At 40.3% G+C, this 26,301-nt stretch overlaps 1 protein-coding gene across 4 annotated transcripts in view; it reads right to left on the bottom strand.

Annotated features, from left to right (window-relative positions):
* The window catches only part of BMPR2 (bone morphogenetic protein receptor type 2), a 172,839-nt gene that overhangs the window by 90,735 nt on the left and 55,803 nt on the right, over positions 1–26,301 (bottom strand). For 2 of the 4 annotated variants that reach the window (XM_032278629.1, XM_032278628.1), the window contains exon 2: positions 15,675–15,743. The exons of 1 other annotated variant lie outside the window; for it this stretch is intronic. In XM_032278629.1, the coding sequence (XP_032134520.1) occupies positions 15,675–15,743 (69 nt within the window). Of the gene's footprint in view, positions 1–15,674; positions 15,744–23,104; positions 23,484–26,301 lie in introns of those variants that run through there. One more of the 4 variants, XM_032278632.1, reaches the window with a different exon arrangement.

Here is a 26,301-nt window from a genome sequence, read left to right on the forward strand (position 1 = left end):
AACAGTTTTTCAAATTAACTCTATAAAAACTTTTTAGAACCTAGTGATAACCAGTTTGTACACAGAGAAGATTTGGCAGGCATACAAATTGTAATTATAAATAAGTCTGCTTATTGGCAGAAACAAGTTGAAGCCCCAAATGTATAAGAAAATTGGTTTAGAGAATGCAAAAAATATACATGTCAAATAAAAAGAAAGCCAGCTTTGTGAATAAAGATAAATGTGCATATGAAAGAAACAATCACCACTGGTTATCGTCTACTCTAAACATCTGTTAAACTCAGAGATACAGAGAGGATAAAGAGGAAAATCTGACAGAATAGAGCAGAGGCCAAATTCTAACTGAGCACACTAACAAAGATAGAATAAAGGGCATTAAGCATTCAATTTAAAAAGGAAAAAAAAAATTTTTTTTTTTTTTTTTTTTGAGACAGGGTCTTACTCTATCGCCCAGCTTGAGTGCAATGGCACAACCTTGGCTCACTGCAACCTCCACCTCCTGGGCTCAAGTGATCCTTCCACCTGAGTCTCCTGAGTAGCTGGGACCACAGGTACATGCCATCAAGCCTGGCTAATTTTTTATAATTTTGTAGACACAGGGTCTCGCTATGTTGCCCAGGCTGGTCACAGACTCCTGGACTCAGGCGATCCTCTTGCCTTGGCCTCCCAAAGTGTTGGGATTGCAGGCAACTCTGTCCAGCTCAAAATTTTTAAAAATTAGTATTACAGATACGGCAAATAAATGCTTAAAACAAAAAGTATCATTATGGCCGGGTGCAGTGGCTCACGCCTGTAATCCCAGCACTTTGAGAGGCTGAGGTGGGCAGATCACCTGAGGTCAGGAGTTCGGGACCAGCCTGACCAACTTGAAGAAACCCCGTCTCTACTAAAAACACAAAATTAGCCAGTAGTGGTGGCACATGCCTGTAATCCCAGCTAATAGGGAGGCTTAGGCAGGAGAATCACTTGAATCCAGGAGGCGGAGGTTGCGGTGAGCCGAGATCATGCCATTGTACTCCAGCCTGGGCAACAAGAGCAAAATTCCGTCTCAAAAAAAATAATAAGAAGGTATCCTTATACAGAATTGTCCATGTGTTACCATATCATCTAAACTGAAGGTGTTAATCATTTACTTCAAAAACAAGTCAAAGCCAGGAGCGGCACCTCATGCCTATAATCCCACCACTTTGGAAGGCTGAGGCAGGTAGATCACCTGAGGTCAAGAGTTCAAGACCAGCCTGGCCAAGATGGAGAAACCCCGTCTCTACTAAAAACTATAAAAATTAGCTGGGCGTGGTGGCAGATGCCTGTAATGTCAGCTACTTGGAAGGCTGAGGCAGGAGAATTGCTTGAACCTGGGAGGTGGAGGTTGCAGTGAGCCAAGATCATGCCACTGCACTCCAGCCTGGGTGACAGAGCAAACTTCCATCTAAAAAAAAAAAACATAAAAAACGAAAAAGTCAGATTTGCAACCTATGTCTTGTCCTTTGAGTAGAAGTGTCTCATTCTATTATTTGATGTTGGGGGGAAAAATGAAAGTATGACACAGGAAAATTAGCATAGGTTTCCAAAAACTTTAATGGCTTATCTATAGTACTTTATCTATCTCTTTCTCTGTATTTAACCTTGCTACAAATAATATAACATATCTTTATGTTATTGTTTGCTAAAAATAATGTATCTTTATGTCATTTTTCTGTTTCTTCTATTCTTAAAAAAAAAGTCATTTTAAGTATATATTGATGAAGAAATCACTGGAAATAGATAATAGTCATGAACAACTATTATGTCATGTTCATGATAAATGCGCTATACTCATTTATCATGAACATAAGGCTGGGCGCGGTGGCTCATGCCTATACTTTGGGAGGCCAAGGCAGGTGGATCACGAGGTCAGGAGTTCGAGACCAGCCTGGCCAACATACTGAAACCTCGTCTCTGCTAAAAATAAAAAAATTAGGTGGGCATGGTGACACATGCCTGTAGTCCCAGCTACTCAGGAGGCTGAGGCAGGAGAACTACTTGAACCCGGGAGGCAGAGGTTGCAGTGAGCTGAGATCGAATCATTACACTCCAGCCTAGTGACAGAGCGAGACTCTGTCTAAAAAAAAAAAAAAAGAAAAAAAGAAAAGTGCTGTATAGGCTGGGCACAGTGGCTCACACCTGTAATCCCAGCACTTTGGGAGGCCGAGGCAGGCGGATCACCTGAGGTCAGGAGCTTGAGACCGGCCTTATCAATATGGTGAAACCCCATCTCTACTAAAAACACAAAACTTAGCTGGGTGTGGCAGGCGCCTGTAGTCCCAGCTAGTCTGGAGGCTGAGGCAGGAGAATTGCTTGTACCCAGGAGAGGGAGGTTGCAGTGTGCCGAGATCATGCCGCTGCCCTCCAGCCTAGGTGACAGAGTGAGACTCCCTCTTAAAAAAAAAAAAAAAAGAAAAAGAAAAAAAAAGGAAAGTGCTATATAAATAGAACCAATAATGGTGTCCTTTGTGATGAGATCTAAAACAAGTAATTAGCAATACTACTCTAATTTTAAAATAAAAAGTACACAAAAGAACATACCATGAAAATAATACAGCAAATAGTTGGACCCAAAAACACTTAAAAATAAAACTAATCATTTTGGGCCAAAAATCACTTTAAAATAAAACTAATCATTCCCCACAAACAAAAAACTCTACACTTCTAAATGGAGTTCATTATAATAGATTTTTACTGAGGAAAACAGATTTCAAGTATGGCACAATCACAGCATTGTTTCTCACTCAAAATAGCACTAACCTCTTTCATGTGATCAATAACTATCACGACAAGCTTCCATATATGACATCAGCACTATCCAATATAATTTTCTGTGAAAATGGAAATATTCTATCATCTACATTGTCCAATACAGTAGCCAGTAGTTGTATTTTTTATTTTTTTGGATGGAGATGGGGTCTGGCTATGTTGCCCAGGCTGGTCTCAATCTCTTGGGCTCCATCAGTCCTCCTGCCTCGGCCTCCCAAAGTGCTAGGATTAAAGTGTGAACCATCACTCTCAGTCACCTTATTTGGATATTATGCACTTGAAATATGACTAGTGACTAAGGAACTGAATTTTTAATATTGTTTTAATCTTAATTAATTGAAATGTAAATTTGAATTGCCAGTGCTGTAAGACTGAATTGTGTTTCCCTCCAATTCACATATTGAAACCTAACCCACAATGTGATGTTATTTGGAGATGGAGCCTCTGGAAGTAATTAGGTTTCAAGAACGTCATGAGATAGGATTAGTACCCTGTAAGAATAGACACCGCAGAGCTTGCTTCCTCTCTCTATGCTATGTGAGGACAGAGAGAAGGTGGCCATCTGCAAGCCAGGAATAGAGCCCTCAACAGGGATCCAAATCATCCAGCACCTTGATCTTGGACTTCCCAGCTTCCAGAGCTGTGAAAAAATAAATTGCTGTTGTTTTAAGACATCGAGTCTATTGTATTTTGTTGTGGCAGTCCAAGCCAACTAATATAACCACATGTCTCTAGTGCTGTTTTAGATAGTGCAGCTCTATATAGTTTATATAAATATACTAGGTGCTGTATATAAACAAAATAGTCAAATCGTAATCATGTTTTGGTTTTGCCCATCAAAGCACAACTGTAAATTGGTCTGATAATCCCTGCTTCTCCAAAAAGACTTTCTTTTCATAACCTCAGAGCAAGTACTATAAATGAATGCTTAAAAACCTAACAAGTTATTAGATAACAAGTAACTAGATAAGAAGTTATTAGGTAAGTTACTTGGGTATGAACTATAACCAAAAATCATATACCAGGCCTCTTGCCTTCTCCCCGAATTTACTTCCAGCAAGTAGCCTTTTCTTACATAAATGGTAAGTTAAAACTTTAGTATTCCAGTAGTATCTGGATATTTAAATTCTACATATTCAGGACCAGGTACAGTGGCTCACCCCAGTAATCCCAGAACTTTGAGAGCCCAAGGTCGGCAGTTTGCTTGAGCTCAAGAGTTTGAGACCAGCCTAGGCAGCATGGCAAGACCCTATCTCTACCAAAAATACAAAAATCAGCCAGGTGTGGTGGTGTGTGCCTGCAGTCCCAGCTACTTGGGAGGCTGAGGTGGGAGGATCACTTTAGTCTGGGAGGTGGTGATTGCAGTGAGCTGAGTTCATGCCACTGTATTCCAGCTGATGGAGACCCTATCTCAAAAACAAAAATATAAAAAAAATTTTTACTTATTCAGAAATAAGAAAATGAGTAGAGGTCCCAGTCTTACTGTAACATTTTGCTCATCTTCTTGATAGCATCTATTGCTAAAAATTTTTTAATTTTTGTGGGTATATACTAGGTATATATGAGGTACATAAAATATTCTGATACAGAAATGCAATGCTTTAACAATCACATCAGGGTAAATGGCATATGCACCCCCTTAAGCATTTATCTTTTATGTTATGAACAACCCAATTATACGCCTAGATTTTTAATGTACAATAAACTATTGACTGTAGTCACCTTGTTGTGCTATCAAATATTAGATCTTATTCATTCCATCTAATCATATTTTTGTACTCATTAACCATCCCCACTTCTGCCCTGTCTTCACTCCCTCTGCCACTATTCTTCTCAACCTCTGGTAACCATCTTTCTACTCTATTTCCATGAGTTTGTTTTAATTTTGAGCTCCCACAAACAAGTAAGAACATGCAAAGTTTGTCTTTATGTGCCTGGCTCACTTAACACAATGTCCTCCAATCCATGTTGTTGCAAATGACAGAATTTCATTCTTTGTTATGGCTGAATAGTACCCCCTGTGTATAGGTACCACATTTTCTTTCTTCATTCACCTATTGACGGGCACTTAGGTTGCTTCCAAATCTTGACTATTGTGAACATTGCTGAAGCAAACAGGGCAGTGCAAACATCTCTTTGATATACTGACTTCCTTCCTTTTAGGTATATACCTAGCATTACTAAAAGTAATAGAATTTTTTTTTTTTTTTTTTTTGAGACGGAGTTTCGCTCTTGTTACCCAGGCTGGAGTGCAATGGCGCGATCTCGGCTCACCGCAACCTCCGCCTCCTGGGTTCAGGCAATTCTCCTGCCTCAGCCTCCTGAGTAGCTGGGATTACAGGCACGTGCCACCATGCCCAGCTAATTTTTTGTATTTTTAGTAGAGACGGGGTTTCACCATGTTGACCAGGATGGTCTCGATCTCTTGACCTCGTGATCCACCCGCCTCGGCCTCCCAAAGTGCTGGGATTACAGGCTTGAGCCACCGTGCCCGGCCCAAAAGTAATAGAATTTTAAATAATGGGCAGAATTTCTGGAAATGAAGGGATTATAAAGAATTGACTAAAAAAACAATGACCATATATGTTAAGCTGCAACAATAAGATCCACAATTTGACCACGTCACTTCCTTGCTTGAAATCTTTTAGTGATTTCCTACCACTTCAGGAAAATTTTCAAAATCCTTAAGATGTCGTACAAGGACCCACATAATCTAGAAACTGCAAATCTCTCCAGCCTTATCCAAATAGCACACATAAAGTGCCATTCTCTTTTTCATCTTAAGGCCTTCGTGCATCTGTTCTCTTTACCTGGAATGGCTCATTTATTTACTTCCTGTTCCTTTTTTTCTTCTTTTTTGAGAAGGCGTTTCACTCTTGTTGCCCAGGCTGGAGTGCAATGGCATGATCTCAGCTCACCGCAACCTCCGTTTCCCGGGTTCAAGTGATTCTCCTGCCTCAGTCTCCCACATAGCTGGCACTAGAGGCGTGTGCCACTATGACCAGCTAATTTTTTGAATTTTTAGTAGAGACAAGGTTTAACCGTGTTAGCCAGGATGGTCTCAATCTCCTGATCTCGTGATCCACCCACTTCAGCCTCCCAAAGTGCTGAGATTACAGGTGTGAGCCACCGTGCCCAGCCTCTTCCTGTTCCTCTTAAACATTTCTCCGAGAATCCTACCCTAATCACCCCAGACCACTGAGGCAGGATTCTCTATCATAAACTTCCATAACATTCTATACTTATTCACACAATCCCCATATTTCTTACTACGTAGAGTAAAAAATGTGCTTAGCTTCTTTATTAAAGTATAGTAGTAATGTGCTTAGCTTATTTATTAAAGTATAAGCTAAATAAGAGCAGGGGCTGAGTCCGTGTTCACCAATGTGTCTTTAGCACATGGCATTATACTTGGCATTCAATAAGTATATACTGAATAAGTAAATGATTGCTGTGCTGCTTTCCCCCTTTGGCACTAACAAGAAGAACTATTAGAACCAATTATTTTAAGAGACAAGAGTCTTGCTATGTTGCCCAGGCTGGACTTGAACTCCTGGGCTCAAGTGATCCTCCTGCCTTGGTCTCTGGAACAGTTGGAATGACAGGCACAAGCCACAATGCCTGGCTACTAGAACCAATCTCTGCTTTTAAAAAAAAAAAAAAAAAAAAATCAAAAAAACACAAAAATACAGAGCATGCCATCAAACGAAATTATATATCACACAAAAACTCGTACAATAGTGGTTTGTTTATAAATTGGTGAACAGGTCAACAAAATGTGATATAACCACATAAGTAACTATTCAGCAATAAAAGGAATAGATTATTGATATATATAACAATATGGATAATATCAAAAACATTGTGCAAAGCAAAAGACATCACAACTGCATATAGATTCCATTCATATGAAATCCCAGAAAATACCAAGTAATCTCAAGCAGATCAGTCGTTGCCTGGTGCCAAGGGCAAGGGGAGAACAGAATACAAAGAGGGATAAGGAATCTTTAGGGGATGATAAAAATGTACTATATCCTGAGTACGGTGGGGAGTTTCATTACTACATAAAATTATAAAAACTCATCAAAATTGTACATTTTAAATATATGCAGTTTATACCTCAATGAAGTCCTTTTTTTTTTTTTTTTTTTGAGATGGAATCTGGCTCTGTCTCCCAGGCTGGAGTGCAGTGGCGCCACCTCAGCTCACTGCAACTTCTGCCTCTTGGGTTCAAGCAATTCTCTTGCCTCAGCCTTCCAAGTAGCTGGGACTACAGGCGCACACTGCCATGCCTGGCTAATTTTTTTGTATTATTTTAGTAGAGATGTGGTTTCACTGTGTTGCCTAGGCTGGTCACGAACTCCTGAGCTCAGGCAATCCGCCCCACTTGGCCTCCCAAAGTGCTAGGATTGCAGGCATTAGCCACCATGCCCGGCCATAAAGTCCATTTTTTAAAAGGCAAGACACAATGTAGAGCTGAACAAGATAACATATAGTTCAGGGAATTTAAATATTTTTCATGCATGTTATTAAAAGGTGTTACTGAGTCACAGAATCCTGGGCTTAATCTATAATTGAAAAGTAGGATCTATGTATGAATATAAATTTTCCCTTCACTTTTGTTGATAGAAATGTTTTAAGACCTTCACTGCCGGGCGCGGTGGCTCAAGCCTGTAATCCCAACACTTTGGGAGGCCGAGGCGGGTGGATCACGAGGTCAAGAGATCGAGACCATCCTGGTCAACATGGTGAAACCCCGTCTCTACTAAAAATACAAAAAATTAGCTGGGCATGGTGGCACGTGCCTGTAATCCCAGCTACTCAGGAGGCTGAGGCAGGAGAATTGCCTGAACCCAGGAGGCGGAGGTTGCGGTGAGCCGAGATCGCGCCATTGCACTCCAGCCTGGGTAACGAGAGTGAAACAACGTCTCCTAAAAAAAAAAAAAAAAAAAAGACCTTCACTGTCATTTTATTTCTAAAAATACAAAAGTCACATAACACCCATTTTCAGTAGTTGTAATATATTTATCTGTACTGGAGAAGTCTAAATGCCTTATCTTTACCCTGGAATGAAGTTCAGGGACTAATTCTGGGCATGCTTGTGTATTTGGCTTCTGTTTATCTAAGTGTCAAAATGAACTATCTAAAATAAAAAACACAGGAACCTTACAGTAATGGGGCAAATAACTAAATAACTGAAGCAACAGTATTCCTTTCCCAAAAGACAAACTTCTCAGGACAAATACAACTGAAATTTCAGAGTACCACAAATTCTGTTGTGAAATATACGAAAAACAGAGTATCTTAATCTAACATAACTGTCCCTATAAAATTTGGCGTAAACTCAAATTTCTAAATTCAATTATAATAAATCAAGAGAGTCTCCTATTTTTCCAATGTTATGGTGAAATCTTTTGTAAAGCAAATAATCCTTTCAAAAATGAAATATTTATCCCTTAATTTATATATTCCTATATCCAGAAAACAACAGATTAAACTGTCATTCTGCTGAGCATTCTCATGATATCAGAAAAAGATCATAGTAGAAAAAGATTAAAATCTTCATAAGGTACTGTCAGGATGTCCTCAAATTTGATGTTGTATTGGAGATCCCTGAGACCAAATTCAGCACATAGTCGTACTCAAGGCTATAATGTACTTCTCTTTCCTTTTTCTTTTTCTTTTTTTTTTGAGACGGAGTCTCGCTCTGTCACCCAGGCTGGAGTGCAGTGGCGTGATCTTGGCTCACTGCAACCTTTACCTTCCTGGTTCAAGCAATTCTTTTGCCTCAGCCTCTGGCGTAGCTGGGATTACAGGCAAATGTCACCATGCCTGGCTAATTTTTTTGTATTTTTGGTAGAGATGGGGAATCACCATGTTGGCCAGACTGGTCTCAAACTCCTGATCTCAGGCAATCTGCCCACCTCAGCCTCCCAAAGTGCTGGGGTTACGGGCATGAGCCACCGCGCCCCGCCTCAAGGCTATAATGTATTACAGTAAAATAATACAAACCAAAATCAGCAACAGGAAAAGACATATGAATTAAAGTCAGGAGAAAGCCAGGTGTAAACTTTCAACAGTCTTCTCCCCACGGAGTTATATAGGGTGCATTTAATTCCTCCAGAAGTGAAATGTTGTTTAACCAAGGGAGCTCATTAGAGACTCAGTGTCCAAAGTTTTTATTCCCGGGGTTGGTCACATAGGCACACTTAGCCTAGCAGGTATCAAAATTCCCAGAAGAAAGGGAGGCATTCAGTAGAAACCATATTGTTTCCATATTGTTTGCACAAACATTTTAGGCAAAGTAAACAACTCATGGCAGTTTGGGAATGGTGGGAACACTCCCCAAATCTAAATTCCTAGATGCCAGCTGAGGGCCAAGTTGCAAGCAGGCCATTCTAAGGATAGCAGTCTCAAGCCTGTTTTTTTTTTGTTTTGTTTTGTTTTTGTTTTTGAGACGGAGTTTAGCTCTTGTTGCCTAGGCTGGAGTGCAATAGCGCAATCTCAGCTCACTGCAACCTCTGCTTCCTGGGTTCAAGCGATTCTCCTGCCTCAGCCTCCTAAGAAGCTGGGATTACAGGCATGCACCACCACGCCTGGCTAATGTTGTATTTTTAGCAGAGACGGGGTTTCTCCATGTTGGTCAGGCTGGTCTCCAACTTCTGACCTCAGGCAATCCGCCTGCCTTAGCCTCCCAAAGTGCTGGGATTACAAGGCATGAGCCACCACACCCGGCCCAGGCCTGTTAACTCTTTTTTGTACAGACACCTAAAGAGAAAGGCAGCCAAAACTGATTAAAACAAACACACACACACCCACACACCCACATACACAGACACACACAGACACACCCACCCCCCAATTCTAAGCTGACAAAATATATCTGGTAATCCAAGCTCTCTAAAGACAGCAATAAGATATATTGTTCTCCCCTAATTCAGAGCAACAGCTAAACCGCAGAAAAGCAGATAAGCCAGGCTCAAGCCTCTAAGAGGCTTATATATATCCTGGAATCTACATAAAAATCAGTCATTAAACAGCCAAATACTTATTAAGTGCCTGTTATGTGCCAGGCAGTATTCCAAACCGGGAAATATGCTAGGATTACGACAGTGCCCACCTACCCTCAAGGTGTTTATATTCTAATGATGTAAATACACAAGTCATTAACCTATAAACAAATAAATAAGAATTCCATGAGATGGCTTTGAGTGACTCTATTTTTCAACCCATGTTGCAATGGGTGGCCATCCTCATTAGCTACTCTTAAAAGAGGACTAAATTTTGAAAATCCTAGAAATATTCTTAACCTACATAATTTTCTATAACCTTCCTGGAGAGTATCAGAAAATAACAATTTTAAATATAGCTGTTCCTAAGACCCCAAATTCCCTTTCAAATTTTTATATAAAAAAAGAACAAATATATAAATATATGTACTTCCTGGAGCATATTTATAATAGTAAACACTGATAATCAGTTCTCTCTTTGTGTGTGTGTGAGACAGGGTCTTGCTCTGTCACCCAAGCTGGAGTGCAATGGTGCAGTAACGGTTCACTGCAGCCTCGAACTCATGGGCTCAAGGGATCCTCCCAGCTCAGCCTCCTGAGTAGCTGGTACTACAGGCACATGCCACCATGACTGTCTAGTTCTATAAACACATTTTGTAGATAATGGGGTCTTGCCATGTTATACAAACTTGTTCAAGCAATCCTCCCACCTTGGCCTCTCCAAGTGTTGGGATTACAGGCGTGGGCCACTGCACCCAGCCAGTAATCAGTTCTCTACCAATGTATTTAGGTTATCAAAATCATAATATACCCCAAAATAAAATACTACGCAGCCATGAAAAACTGTTTAGATTTGATTTGTTGACATGGGGGCAAAATCTACTATATCTATACTTTTAATTTTTTTTTTCATTTTTTTATTTATCTTGAGACAGAGTCTTGCTGTGTCACCAGGCTGAAGTACAGGGGCACGATCTCGGCTCACTGCAACCTCCATCTCCCAGATTCAAGTGATTCCCCTGCCTCAGCCTCCTGAGTAGCTGGGAGAACAGGCACATGCAACCACGCCCAGCTAATTTTTTCATATTTTTAGTAGAGACAGGGTTTCACTATATTGGCCGGGCTGATTTCGAGCTCCTGACTTCATGATCCGACTGCCTTGGCCTTTCCCAGAGTGCTGGGATTAGAGCCGTGAGCCACCGTGCCTGGCCAATCTATGATATATTTTTAAAGGGAAAAGACAACAGCATAATGTAACTCCATTTTTTAAAATGTATGGCTAGGTGCAGCAACTCATGCCTGTAATCCCAGCACTTCAGGAAGCCAAGGTGGGTGAATCCTGAGATCAGAGTTCGAGACCATCCTGGCCAACATGGTGAAACCCCGTCTCTACTAAAAATACAAAAATTAGCAAGGCATAGTGGTGCATGCCCGTGGTCCCAGCTACTCAGGAGGCTGAGGCAGAAGAACTGCTTGAACCTGGGAGGTAGAGGCTGAAGTGAGCTGTGATCACCCGACTGTACTCCAGACTAGGAGACAGGGTGAGACTCTGTCTTAAACAAATAAATAAATAAATAAATAAATACAAATATAAATAAATAAATATATGTTGACGCAACATAGCCAGTATGTACATACTTACTACTCTTTAAAATATGTCTAGGCCAAGTGCAGTGGCTCTAACCTGTAATCCCAGCCCTTGGGGAGGCCAAGGTGGTGGATCATCTGAGGTCAGGAGTTCGAGACCAGCCTGACAAACATGGTGAAACCCCACCTCTACTAAAAATACAAAATTAGCTGGGCGTGGTGGAGCATGCCTGTAAGCCCAGCTACTCAGGAGACTGAGGCAGGAGAATTGCTTGGGTCTGGGAGGTGGAGGTTGCAATGAGCCGAGATTGCGCCATTGCACTCCGGCCTGGGCAACAAGAGCAAAACTCCAACTCAATAAATAAATAAAGTCTAATTCACTAAGAAGATTATTTGGTTTTGTTATTGAATATTAAAAAAATAAGATATACTACTTCCAAATGTAGAGTTAGTTCTAGAGGAAAAGAAGTAAATTAAACAGTGCACCATATCATCCAAAATTACATAGAACAGTTAAGAACATCTACAGTGTTCTACAAATCACTGGTGATCTCCACAAAACATTTCAACACAAAAGTGTTCACATATAGAATACACCTAACTAAGGTCTTAAAAAATCTTGATGTAACTACATACACCAACGCTAGCCCACAACAACCCAGGCAAGTATATGGAGCAACTGGAACTCTCATACGTTGGTGGTGGAAATGCAAAACAGTATAATAGGCACTCTGGAAAAAGGTTCGGCAGTTTCTTAACAAAGGCAAACATATACTTACCTTGCACCCCAGTAATTTTCACTCTTAAATACTACAAGAAACAAATACATACCTTCACACCAATACCAGTATATAAGATATTCATTCATAGCAGCATTGCTCACAATAGCATAAATACTATTCAGCAATAAAAAGAAATAAACTTGGCACAAAAGACTACACAATATATGACTACATACGTATATGAAATATTAGAGACAAATACAAAAATGTCTAATTTAGTATTAAAGTCATTTGCTTTTGTTTTTAAAGATGGAAAAGTGCTGGATGCAGTAGCTCACGTCTGTAATCTCAACACTTTGAGAGGCCAAGGTAGGAGGATTGCTCAAGGCCAGGAGTTCAAGACCAGTCAGGACAACACAATGAGAACCCACCTCTACAAAAAATTTTAAAATTAGCCAGGTGTGGGGGTGCACGCATGTAGTCTATAGCTTAAATGGCTGGAGCAAGAAGATGGCTTGAGCCCAGAGGTTCGAGGCTGCAGTGAGTTAGGATCATAACTGAACTCCAGCCTCGGTGACAGAGCAAGACTGTCTATTTAAAAAAAAAAAAAAAAAGACGAAAAAGTATAACATACGCTCCTAAACGAATAGCTAATTCTATATTAGTTAACTTGTATTAATTAATAAATTAATTTCATATATATCAAATACTAAAGATGAAACCAAAGAGACAGAAAATACATCAACCGTTGCTTGGAGTGAGGGGTGGGAGAAGGAGCAATGGCAAACAGACAAGAGGGAAGACTATGGGGATGATAAGAATGTTTTTATTGATTGTGGTGGTAGTTACATAAGTGTATACATTTGCCAAAAGTTAACCAGCTGGAAACATAAAAGAATAAATTTTATTTTGCGTTAATCAAACTTTAACAGGAAATTACAACAGTACCTGCACTGGGATGGCTAAATGAAAACAACAAATAGCAAGTGTTGCTGTGGGCATAGAAAAATTAGAATCTTCAATATTGCTGGTGGCATTTATAAACTGGTACAACCACCTTGAAAAAAGGTATGAAAGTTTCTCAGAAGGTTAAACAGAATTGCCATATGACCCAGCAACTACTTTCCTAGATACATGTATAATCAATAGAATTGAAAACAAGTCTAAATAAAAACTTAGATACAGGGCTGGGCATGTTGGCTTATGCCTGTAATCCCAGCATTTTGAAAGGCCAAGGTGGACAGATCACTTGAGGTCAGGAGTTGGAAACCAGACTGGTTAACATGGCAAAACCCTGTCTCTACAAAAAATACAAAAATTAGCCAGGTGTGGTGGCATGTGCCTGTAGTCCCAGCTACTCAGGAGGCTGACGTGGGAGGATCACTTGAGCCTGGGAGGCGAAAGCTGCAGTGAGCTGAGATTGTGCCACTGCACACCAGCCTGGGGGACAGAGAGAGACCCTGTCTCAAATAAATAAATAAATAAAATTATGTACTCATATGGAATCTCAAAACAATCCCAAAAAAGAAGAACAAAGCTGGAAGTCTCTTCCTTTCTGATTTGAAAACATATTACAAACATTCAGTAATCAAAACAGCATGGTACTGGCATAAAGACGGACATATAGAACAGAATAGTGTCCAGAAATAAACCCTTGCATATATGGTCAAATGATCTTCCATAAGCATGCCCAGGCTACACAATGAAGAAAGGACAGTCTCTTCAATAAATGATGCTGGGAAAGCTGGATATCCACATTCCAAAAAAAAAAAAAAAAAAAAAAAAAAAAGCTGGATCCTTACACTGTAAACAAAAATTAACTAAAAATGCAAAATACATTAAAGAAGTAAGCATAAGACTTGAAACTATAAAACTGCTAGAAGAGGCTGGACATGGTGGCTCACGCCTGTAATCTCAGCACTTTAGGAGGCTGAGGTGGGCAGACTGCTCAGGAGTTTGAGACCAGCCTGGTCAACATGGCAAAACCCTGTCTATATCAAAAATTACAAAAATCAGCCAGGCATGGTGGTACGTGCCTATAGTCCCAGCTACTCAGGAGGCTGAGATGGGAGGATTGCTTAAACAGTCACTGTTGAGGCGGCCGTGAGCCATGACTGCACCATGCACTCCAGCCTGGGTGACAGAGTGAGACCCTGTCTCAAAGCAAAACAAAAACAAACAAACAAACAAAAACCTGCTATAAGAAAGCATAGCAGGAAAACTTAATGATACTAGGATTTTGTCAATTATTTCACATAGGACACCAAAAGCACAGGCAACAAAACCAAAATAGACAAAGAGACTATATCAAACTTCTACACAGAAAAGAAAATCAACAGAGTGAAAATCTAAGGAATGGAAAAAATTATTTATAAATCAAGTATCTGATAAGGGGTTAATATTCAAAACATATAAAGAATTCCTACACCTTAGTAACCAAAAAACTCTAAATAACCTGATTTAAAAATGGGCAAAGGACTTCAATAGACATTTCTCCAAAGATATACACAATGGCCAACAAGCATATGAAAAGATGCTCAACATCATTAATCATCAGGGAACTGCAAATACAACCAAAATATATTACCTCACTCCCGACTGGATGGCCACTGTCTGAAAAACAGGACTGGGCACAGTGGCTCATGCCTATAATCCCATCACTGTGGGAGGCCAAAGTGAGAGGATCACTTGAACCTAGTTGTTTGAGACCAGCCTAGGCAACATAGTGAGACCCCTATCGCTAGAAGAAAACCAGTTGGGTGCAGTGGCACACACCTATAATCTCAGCTACTTGGGAGGCTGAGGCAGAAGGACTGCTTGAACCCAGGAATTTGAGGCTGCAGTGAGCTATGACAGTACTATGGCACTCCAGCCTAGATGGCAGAGTGAGACAAAAAGGCATAGGGGCTCATGCATGTAATCCCAACATTTTGGGAGGCTGAGGTTGGGTGGATCACTTGAGTACAAGAGTTCCAGACCAGCCTGGCCAACACGGCGAAAGCCCATCTCTACCCTCCCCCCGCCAAAAAAAAAAAATAGCCGGGCATGGTGTTGCATGCCTGTAATCCCAGCTACTTGGGAGGCTAATGCAGGAAAATTGCTTGAACCTGGGAGGTGGAGGTTGCAGTGAGCCAAGATCGTGCCACGGCACTCCAGCCTGGTGCCTGGCAACAAAATGGGACTCTGTCTCAAAAAAAAAAAAAAAGAAAGAAAGAAAAGAAAAGAGAGAGAGAGAGAAAAAGAAATGAAGAAAATAAGTGTTGGTGAATTGGTGAAGTATATATCTAAAAGAATTGGAAACAGAATCTTAGTTCTTAGGTGACTTCATTGTATGAATATCACAGAGTGTACTTACACAAACCTAGATGATAGAGCCTACTACATACCTAGGCTATATGGTATAACTTATTACTCCTAGGCTATAAGTTAGTTGAACAGCTGCTATACTGAATACCGTAGCCTGTTATAACACAATAGTACCAGTGTAACTAAACATAGAAAAAGTACAGCAAAAATACAGTATGAAAAGATAAAATATGGTATGCCTGTATAGGCCACTTACCATGAATGGAGCTTATAGGACTAGAAGTTGCTCTAGGTCCATGTGTGAGCAGTAAGTGAATGTGAAGGCCTAGGACAGTAATGTACCCTACTGTAAACTTCATAAACACTATACTTAGACAACATTAGTTTTATTTTTTAAATTTTTCTAAAAATAAACAAACAAATAAATAAAAGGCTGGGTGCAGTGGCTCACGCCTGTAATCCCAGCACTTTCGGGGGCCAAGGCGGGTACGTCACCTGAGGTCAGGAGTTCAAGACCAGCCTGACCAACATGGAGAAACCCTGTCTCTACTAAAAATACAAAATTAGCCGGGCACAGTGGTGCACGCTGTAGTCCCAGCTACCTGGGAGACTGAGGCAGGAGAATCGCTTGACCCTAGGAGGCAGAGGTTGCAGTGAGCCAAAATTGCGCCATTGCACTCCAGCCTGGTTAACAAAAGTGAAACTCCATCTCAAAAAAAAAAAAAAAAAAAATTTTTTTTTCTTTTCTCAGTAATAAATTAGCCTTAGCTTACTCTAACTTTTTTACTTGTGATTTTTAACTTTTTTAACATTTTTACTCTTGCAATAAAACACTTAGCTTAAAACACAAACACATTGTACAACTATACAAAAATATTTCCTTTCTTTTTTTTTCTCTCTTCTTGCTCTATCCCCCAGGCTGGAGCGCAGTGGCATGATCTCAGCTCACTGCAACCTCCACCTCAAAGGTTCAAGCGATTCTCTTGCCTCAGCCTCCCCCGAGTAGCTGCAATTACAGCTGACTGCCACCACATCTGGTTAATTTTTGTATTTAGAGATGCAGTTCACCATGTTGGCCAGGGTGGTCTCGAACTCCTGACCACAGGTGATCCACCCGCCTCAGTCACCCAAAGTGTTCAGATTATAGGCATGAGCCACAGTGCCTAGCCTCTTTTTTGAGACAGGATCTGGCTCTGTTGCCCAGACTGGAGTGCAGCGGCACGATCTCGGCTCACTGCAACCTCTGCCTCCTGGGTTTAAGCGATTCTCCTGCCTTACCTTCCCAAGTAGCTGGGACTACAGGTGCGCACAACTATATCCAGCTAATTTTTTTTTCAATAGAGACAGAGTTTCACCATGTTGGCCAGGCTGATCTCGAACTCCTGACCTCAGGTGATCTGCCTGCCTTGGCTTCCCAAAGTGCTGGAAATACAGGTGTGAGCCACCGCACCCAGCCTACCCAACTTATTTTTGAATTTTTTTGTAGAGAAGGGGGCTCACCATGTTGCCTAGGCTGATCTGGAACTCCCAAGCTCAAGCAAGCTGCCTACCTCAGCTTCCCAAATTGCTGGGATTACAGGCATAAAAAATATTTTCTTTCCTTATATTCTGTAAGCTTTTTTCTATTTAAAAATGTTTAAGCTTTTTTTGTGAAAAACTAAGACACAAACATACACATTAACCTGGGCCTCACAGGGTCAGACTTATCATTATCACTAACATCTACTTCCACATTTTGTCCCACTGGTAGGTTTTCAAGGACAGCAACATTCATGGAACTGTCATCTCTATGATAACAATGCCTTCTTTTGCAACATCTTCTTCTTTAAAACCTGTCTGAGGCTGTTTTGTAGTAACTTTTTTGTTTATAAGTAGAAGGAGTATAATAATCTAAAATAATGATTAAGAAGTCCAAATGTAGTAAACACACAAACCAGTAACATACTCATTTATTATCATTATCAAACATTATGTACTATAAAAAATTTCATGTGCTATACCTTTACATGACTGGCTATATAGCCACTAGGTTCCACTTTTACCATCTAACTGCCAATTTCCAAAGAAAAAGTATATTACTAATAGCGCTGTGTGGGTTAATTTTATGTATCAACTTAACTGGATGCTCAGATGCCTGGTAAAATACTATTTCTGGGTGTGTCTAAGAGGTATTTCTGGAAGAGTATTTCAATCAATAGACTAAGTAAAGAAGATTTGCCCCACATCATGTGGATGGGCGTCATCCAATCTGTTGAGGGCTTGAATAGAACAAAAAAGTAAAGGAAGGGTATATTTGCTATTACTTCTTGAGCAATAGAACAAAAAAGTAAAGGAAGGGTATATTTTCTATTACTTCTTGAGCTGAATCATCAATCTTCTGCCCTTAAATATCAGAGCTAAGGACTTCAGGGCCTAGACCAGTGCCCACCCAGTTCTCAGGACTCCAGCCTTGGATTGGGAGTTAAAACACTGGTTTCCCGGGTTCTGAGGCCTTTGGACTCAGACCAAATTACATCACGAGCTTTCCTAGTCCTCCGGCAGCTTGCAGATAGCATATCATGGACCTCTCGGCCTCCAAAATCATGTGAACTAATTCCCATAATAAATCTCCTCTTACATAAGAGGACTTCAAAAAATTTGTGGAAAAATGAAATTACAAGATAAAAATAGGCCAGGTGCGGTGGCTCACACCTGTAATCTTAGCACTTTGAGAGGCTGAGGCAGGCAGATCGCTTGAGCCCCAAGAGTTTGAGATCCGCCTGGGCAACATGGCAAAACCCCATCTCTACAAAATATACAAAAATTAGCCAGGTGTAATGGTGTGCAGCATCTGTAGTCCCAGCTATTGTGGCAGGTGGGGTGAGGAGGATGCCTGAGTGAGAGGATTGCTGGGCCCAGGAGGTCGAGGCTGCAATGAGTCATGACCATGCCACTGCACTGCAACCTGAGACAGGACAGAGCAAGGTCCTATCTCAAAAAAATAAAATATATAAATTTTATTTCTCAACATAAGCTGCATCAAGATCAAGACACTTTTATAAGTGATGATACAAGCCATTTCCTCCATCGCTAAAGAATTGAAGGTCCTGGGAATTTAACCATGTCAATGTAATCTTTTTTATATTATTAACTGAAGAAAAATGGGTGTTCTTTAAAGATTTTTTTAAGATTAGGAAACAGCTGGCCACAGTGGCTCATACTGTAATCCCAATACTTTGGGAGGCTGAGGTGGGAGGATTACTTGAGTCCAGGAGTTGAGCCCAGCCTGGGCTCATAGTGAGACCTCATCTCTACAAAAAGTAAACAAAATTAGCTGGGCATGGTGGTGCACCTGTAGTCCTAGCTACTTGAGAGGCTGAGGTAGGAGGCTTGCTTGAGCCCTAGAGGTCAAGGCTGCTGTAAGCCAAGAATGTGCCAGCCACTGCACTCCAGCCTGTGTGACAGAGCAAGATGCCTTCTCAAAAAAATAAAAGAAAAAAAAAGATTTTGAAACAAAAAGAAGTCAGAAGGAGCCAAATCAGGACTATAGGGTAAATGCCTAATGATTTTCCACTGAAACTCTTGAAAAATTGCCCTTGTTTGATCACAGGAATGACCAGGAGTATGGTCATGGTGGAGAAGGACTTTCTAGCAAAGCTCTCTCTCTAGTGTTTTTCTGCTAAAGCTTTGACTAACTTTCTCAAAACATTCTCATAATAAGCAGATGTTATCATTCTTTGGCCCTGCAGAAAATCAACAAGCAAAATGTCTGAGATCCCAAAAAACTGTTGCCATGACCTTTGCTCTTGACTGGTCCACTTTGGTTTGACTGGACCATTTCTACCTCTTGGTAGCCACTGCTTTTATTATGCTCTGTCCTCAGGATATACTGGTAAAGCCATGTTTCATCTGTTACAATTTTTTCAAGAAATACTTCAGGATCTTGATCCCATTTGTTTAAAATTTCCATTGAAGGCCAGGCACAGTGGCTCATGCCTGTAATTCCAACACTTTGGGAGGCCAAGGTGGGCAAATCACAAAGTAAGGAGTTTTAGACCAGCCTGACCAACATGGTGAAACCCTGTCTCTACTAAAAATATAAAAAATTAGCCAGGCATGGTTGCATGCGTCTGTAATCCCAGCTACTCAGGAGGCTGAGGCAGAAGAATCACTTGAACCCGGGAGGTGGAGGTTGCAGTGAGTCGAGATCACGCCATTGCACTCCAGCCTGGGCAACAGAGCAAGACTCCATCCCCCAAAAAAAAAAAATTTCCATTGAAAGCAATGCTTGTCTATAGTTGATCTAGGTGCAATAATTTTGGCCCTCATTGAGCTGCAAGTTTGCCCAAGTTTAATTTCAGCCAGAATTGTGTAAGCTGAATCACTTGAGATGTCTGTGATGTTAACTATTGTTTTTGCTGTTAATCACTGGTCCTCTTTAAGGCACAAACAAAGTTAATTTTTTTCTTGCAAATTGATGTGGATAGTCTTACGTTACAACCTTCATCTTTAACATTGTCCTGTCTTTTTTTTTTTTTTTTTTGACATGGAGTCTTGCTCTGTCACCAAGCTGGAGTGCAGTGGCACGATCTCAGCTCACTACAACCTCTGCCTCCCAGGTTGGAGCAATTCTCCTGCCTCAACCTCCCAAGTTGCTGGGACTACAGGCACGTACCACCATGCCCAGCTAATTTTTATATTTTTAGTAGAGACAAGGTTTCACCATGTTGGTCAGGCTGGTCTTCATGATCTGCCCACCTCGGCCTCCCTAAATGCTGGGATTATAGGCATGAGTCACCGCACCTGTCCTGTCCTGTCCTGTCCTTTCTTAAAACGAATTATCCACTTGTAAACTGCTGATTTCTTTGAGGCATTGTCCCCATAAACTTTTTGTAAATCATCAATGATTTCACCATTCTTTCACCCAAGTTTCACCATAAATTTTATGTTTGTTCTTGCTACAATTTTAGCAGAATTCATGTTGCTTTAATAGGAGATTTTTTCAAACTGATGTCTTATCCTTCCTTAGTTTCTCAAACTAGGTCCTGTGAAAGTTTATTTTGGCACAAAAAATTTTTGAAAAACATGCATAGTTTTTTCATAATACACATTTCCCATGACCTTTCAGAGGTCCCCTTGTGTATCTATCTATCATATACCCACTCACCCACCTACCTATACCTACCTATCTACTTACTCCTATTGGTTGTTTATCTGGAGAATCCTGACTAACACAAGTTCTAAAGATCCTGGAGGTCCAGTAAAGATAAAATATAGCAGAAAGCATGCTTGCTGTTAGGTCTGGCAAAGTAACATTCTTGAACGTCCAGACAGATGCTATCTTACCAGCTGGCAGATGGCTATATGATTTTCAGTCCCAAAGGTTAATTTAGATATAGGACTTGCCTGCCACTAGATCTGGCAAGGCAACACTCTTAAACATCCTTACTTACCACCTTACCAGCTGGCAGATGGCTATATGATTTTAAGTCTCAAAGGATTATGGAATAGGGCCAGGTCAAACCTCAAAACAGCAAAGTAGATTGAACAGCTGAGGATCACCTTATCATTTTAGTAAATAACAACGACAACAAAACACACAGATTTCAATGCCTTTGGTATATTTTTTAAATAAGGTGAAAACTTCCAAAACAAATGCCAACATTATCTGATAAAATGACTTTAAATACTTTAAGATCAGAATCTGAGAAACAGAACAGATATACATATTTGTTGTGTATTAGGTAACATCTAAGCTGGGATCATTTTTAAAAATCACAAAACAAAGGGTCAACACAAACTGTAATTAAAAAAAGAATGAGTGAGGCTGTGACTTATACTTAATTCGTTATTATTTATGCTAATTTAGGGTTTTTTAACCTCAGTACTACTTGCATTTTGTGCCAGATGATTCTTTGTTGCGGGGGCTGTCCCACATATGGTAGACATGTTGCAGCATGACTAGATTCCATCCAGTAAATGTTAATAGCCTCTCCTAGATGTTACAACCAAAAATGTCTCCACATATTCCCAAATGTTCTTGATTGCAAAATCACCTCTATTTAAATACCACTGTGCTAATGGAATGAAACAGCACAGTACAGAAAAATCTCAAATAACCAAGATGAAATACATCATTACCTGGTGTTAGATACTAATTACTTTTCTGCTTATATGTGAACACAGGCAACCTCTGTGATATGAAAATTAACGACATTTCAAACTACAAAATAAAAATAAAGGAATTTTCTGATGGCATAAGCCCTTAAGAAGCCTTCATGAAAAGGGAAAAAGAACTAACATTTATCATTTAAAAACTACTGTATTGTTTTGCTTCATGATACTTATTCTACATAATTTATTGTTTGTTTGTTTGTTTGTTTCAGGCGGCGTTTCGCTCTTGTTGCCCAGGCTGGAGTGCAATGGCGTGATCTCAGCTCACCACAACCTCTGCCTCCCGGGTTCAGGAGATTCTCCTGCCTCAACCTCCGAGTAGCTGGGATTACAGGCATGTGCCACCATGCCCAACTAATTTTGTATTTTTAGTAAACATGGGTTTCACAGTGTTAGTCAGGCTGATCTCAAACTCCCGACCTCAGGTGATCCACCCGCCTCAGCCTCCCAAAGTACTGGGATTACAGGAGTGAGCCACCACCCCTGGCCAATTTATTGGTTTTAATGACAACCCCAAACACACATTTGTACACCTGCATGCACATACCCATACTTATAAGTACCTATATTATATATAAATAGAATATTTCTGAGAAAACATAAGAAACTGTTAGCAATGGTCACCTTAAAATATGAAGAAAAAGAATCAGAGATCTAGAGTACAAAAACAAAAAATTTTTCATTGACTATTCTTTCGTATGGTTAGAGTTTTTTTTTTGTTTGTTTTTTTGTTTTTTTAAGACAGAGTCTCGCTCTTGTTGACCAGGCTGGAGTGCAATGGCACGATCTCAGCTCACCACAACTTCCGCCTCCTGGGTTCAAGTGATTCTCCTGTCTTGGCCTCCCAAGTAGCTGGGATTACAGGTACCTGCCACCACTCCTGGCTAATTTTTTGTATTTTTAGTAGAGACAAGGTTTCACTATGCTGCTCAGGCTAGTCTTGAATTCCTGACCTCAAGTGATCCATCCGCCTTGACCTCCCAAAGTGCTGGGATTAGAGGCATGAGCCACCACACACGCGGCCCTGTACTGTTAGAATCTTAAAACACAGCCATTGTGGCTTAACAATGGGAATAAGTTCTGAGAAATGCCTTACTAGGAGATTTTGTTATTGTATGAACATCATGGAGTGTTCTTACACAAACCTACAGGGTATAGCCTACTACACACCTAGGTTAAATAATTTATTGCTCCTAGGCTACAAACCTGTACTCCATATTACCATATTACTGGTTATTGTAAGTAACACTAACATAACACAATGGTAAGTATTTGTGTATCTAAACACAGAAAAAGTACAGTAAACATACAGTATTACAATATTAATGAACCACCTGGTCTGTTGTTGACCAAAACATCACCAAGTGGTGCATGACTATAAATGGATGTTTTACACTTTCAAATTTAAAATGCATTTAAATACACTAAATTATAACAGAAATGTATCATTTTACAGATTAGAAAACTGAGACTCAAAGAGGTTTACGTTAACTGACCACGCTCACTGAAAAGCAACATTAACAAAATTCATACCTTTATTTGTGTCAATCTCAAAACTCATCTACAGCATCAGAATACCCTGAAAAACATGTGTCTTATTTTTAATATCATCCAGAGGGAGCAATCTTTGTATTCTAATGTATTTTTCTTTATACCATGCTTTGTACACAAAAGACAATAACATCAATGCAAAATCTGTTATAGCTCTAGCAAAGGAGATATGATGGGCACCAATGAACTGTTACTTAAAATTTCTTTCCCAAAATCTTAATGAAGCAATGTTATTTTAGCATATTAAAGTTTGTTTAACAGCTGAGGAAATGTACCTTAGTCTCTTCTGATTGTGAAAATCTCAATTCTTCCTAAAGTTTTTAATCATTTAGAGTTCTTAAAATATAGAGTAAGCTCGTCAAGTTGTTAATTATTATTATTATTTTGAGATGGAGTCTCACTCTGTCACCCAGGCTGGAGTGTAGTGGCGCAATCTCAGCTCACTGAAACCTCCGACTCCCTGGTTCAAGCGATTCTCCTGCCTCAGTCCTCCAAGTAGCTGGGATTACAGGCACATGCCACCAAGCCCAGCTAATTTTTGTATTTTCAGTAGAGATGGGGTTTCACCATGTTAGCCAGGATGGTCTCGATCTCCTGACCTTGTGATCCACCCACCTTGGCCTCCCAAAGTACTGGGATTATAGGTGTGAGTCACTACATTTGGCCAATTTTTTTTTTTTTTTTTTGAGACAGAGTTTCACTCTTGTTGCCCAGGCTGGAGTGCAATGGAGTGATCTCAGCTCACTCAACCACTGCCTCCTGGGTTCAAGCAATTCTCCTGCCTCAGCCTCCCAAGTAGCTGGGATTACAGGCATGCACCACCATGCCTGGCTAACTTTGTATTTTTAGTAAAGATGGGATTTCTCCATGTTGATCAGGCTGGTCTTGAACTCCCGACTTCAGGTGATCTGCCGGCCTCAACCTTCCAAAGTGCTGGGATTACAGGCACGAGTCACCGCACCAGATCAAATTGTTAATTTTATAAAATGCTTTGAAAGTATATAGGCCGGGCGCGGTGGCTCAAGCCTGTAATCCCAGCACTTTGAGAGGCCGAGGCGGGTGGATCACGAGGTCAAGAGATCGAGACCATCCTGGTCAACATGGTGAAACCCCGTCTCTACTAAAACTACAAAAAATTAGCTGGGCATGGTGGTGCGTGCCTGTAATCCCAGCTACTCAGAAGGCTGAGGCAGGAGAATTGCCTGAACCCAGGAGGCGGAGGTTGCGGTGAGCGAAAATCGCACCATTGCTCTCCAGCCTGGGTAACAAGAGCGAAACTCTGTCTCAAAAAAAAAAAAAAGAAAGAAAGTATATATTACCAAAGTACATTTCAATTTGGCAAATTGGGCAAGAAGAATGGGTCAAATGGATTCATCAGTAATGTCAAAGTTAGCTATACAGAAGACCTACTTTAGTCATCTATCTTACTTAAATATACATAATTAATTTCATTCTATAATGCAATTAGCCCATTCAACAACTCCACATATTCAACAATTTCACATATTCAATCTTAAGAATATTTTAAAAAGTAAACAATCCCAACTCTCAAGAAATGTATAATCTAATGGGAAACACAATCATGTAAACAGTGAATCATAAAACAAAAAGAATGTAACATTTCTTTCAACAAATACTGCATACTGCTATAACTGAACTGTGTTCCCCCAAAATTCATATAATAAAGCAGATAGGGCTTTTAGGTACCAAGTGAGGTTAAATGAGGTATTAAGGATGGGGTCCTAATCCACTTGCATTTATGGCCTTGTAAGAAGAGATAGAGAGATTTCCCTCTCCCTACTTTCACGGTGGAAGGCAACCCAGAGCTCTCACCAGAACCTGACTGCTGGCACCTTATCTTGGACTTCTAGCCTCCACAATGGGAGAAACTAAGTTTCTGTTGTTAAAGCCACATATTTTACAGTAGTTTCCTATTGCAACTTGATATGGATTGGCTCTGTGTCGTCTCTAAAATCTCATCTAGAATCGTAATCCCCATAAATCACCATGTGTCAAGGAAGGGAAGTGATTGGATCATGGGGGCAGTTTCCTCCCATGCTGTTCTCAGGATAATCAAGTGAGTTCACACAAGATCTGATGGTTTTATGTGTTTCAAAGTTCCCACTTCATGCTTGTCTCCCTGCTGCCTTGTGAAGAAGGTGCCTGCTTCCCCTTCTGCCATGACTGTAAGTTTCTTGAGCCCTCCCCAGCAACGTGGAACTGAGTCAATTAAACCTCTTTCCTTTATAAATTACTCAGTCTCAGGCAAGTTCTTTACAGCAGTATGAAAATGGACCTGTAGGACATAGCCCACGCAGACTAATATACTGCCCAATCTCTCTAGGGAATATCAAGGAATATTTTAAAATATCAGCATCATAGAAATACAGCTTGAGCTAAATTGTCATAGAGAAGTAAAGATTCAAAAGGCAGACCAGGAGAGAAGGCAATTCCAAGCAAGCGGAGTATCATAAGCAAAAGCTTAGAGAGAACGTGTTAAGTTCCAGTAACCATAAATAGTTCAGTGTTACTGGAATGCAGAGTGGGGAAGGAGGAGTATTAGGAAATGATGCTGAAAATGTAAGCAGAAACAAGATGATGGATGTGCCATGATAAGGAGTTTGAACTTCACTTTGTAGGCCACAGGGAACTACTGAAGAATTTTAAGCAGGGGAATAAAATAAATAGATTTGTATTTTAGAAAAGTACTCTGGCAGAGTATGAAAAGGAGATTGCGGGAAGGAGAAAAGAGGGGCATTTACCAGCTAGAAAGCTACTGCATTAATATAGGGAGAGAACTGATAAATGCAGGAACAGAGGAAAATACAAAAGGAATACATTATAGAGATATTTATGAAGCCAAATGGAACTAGTAGAAGCCTTGAAGTCACACAAAATACTTTACTTTCTTAATAAATTGGTTTTACTTTACTCTGTGGACCTGCCCCAAAATCTTTCTTATGCGAGGTGTAAGAACCCTCTTTTGGGATCTGGATCAAGGCCCCTTTCCGGTAATACTATGGGCACATACAAAGGTTATATTTAGATCTATGTGGAAAGGTGAACAATTTGTGATGAACCTGGAAATGCCAAAATATCAAGAGGTATAAGGCATTTGAGAATAGTAAGAACAGAACCACAGGAATAGGAATGATAAATCTTTCTGTTCTGATGGACAA

This window comes from Sapajus apella, unplaced genomic scaffold (assembly GCF_009761245.1).
Source record: "Sapajus apella isolate SASKATOON/1434 unplaced genomic scaffold, GSC_monkey_1.0 scaffold10, whole genome shotgun sequence".
Classification (NCBI taxonomy): Eukaryota; Metazoa; Chordata; class Mammalia; order Primates; family Cebidae; genus Sapajus; species Sapajus apella.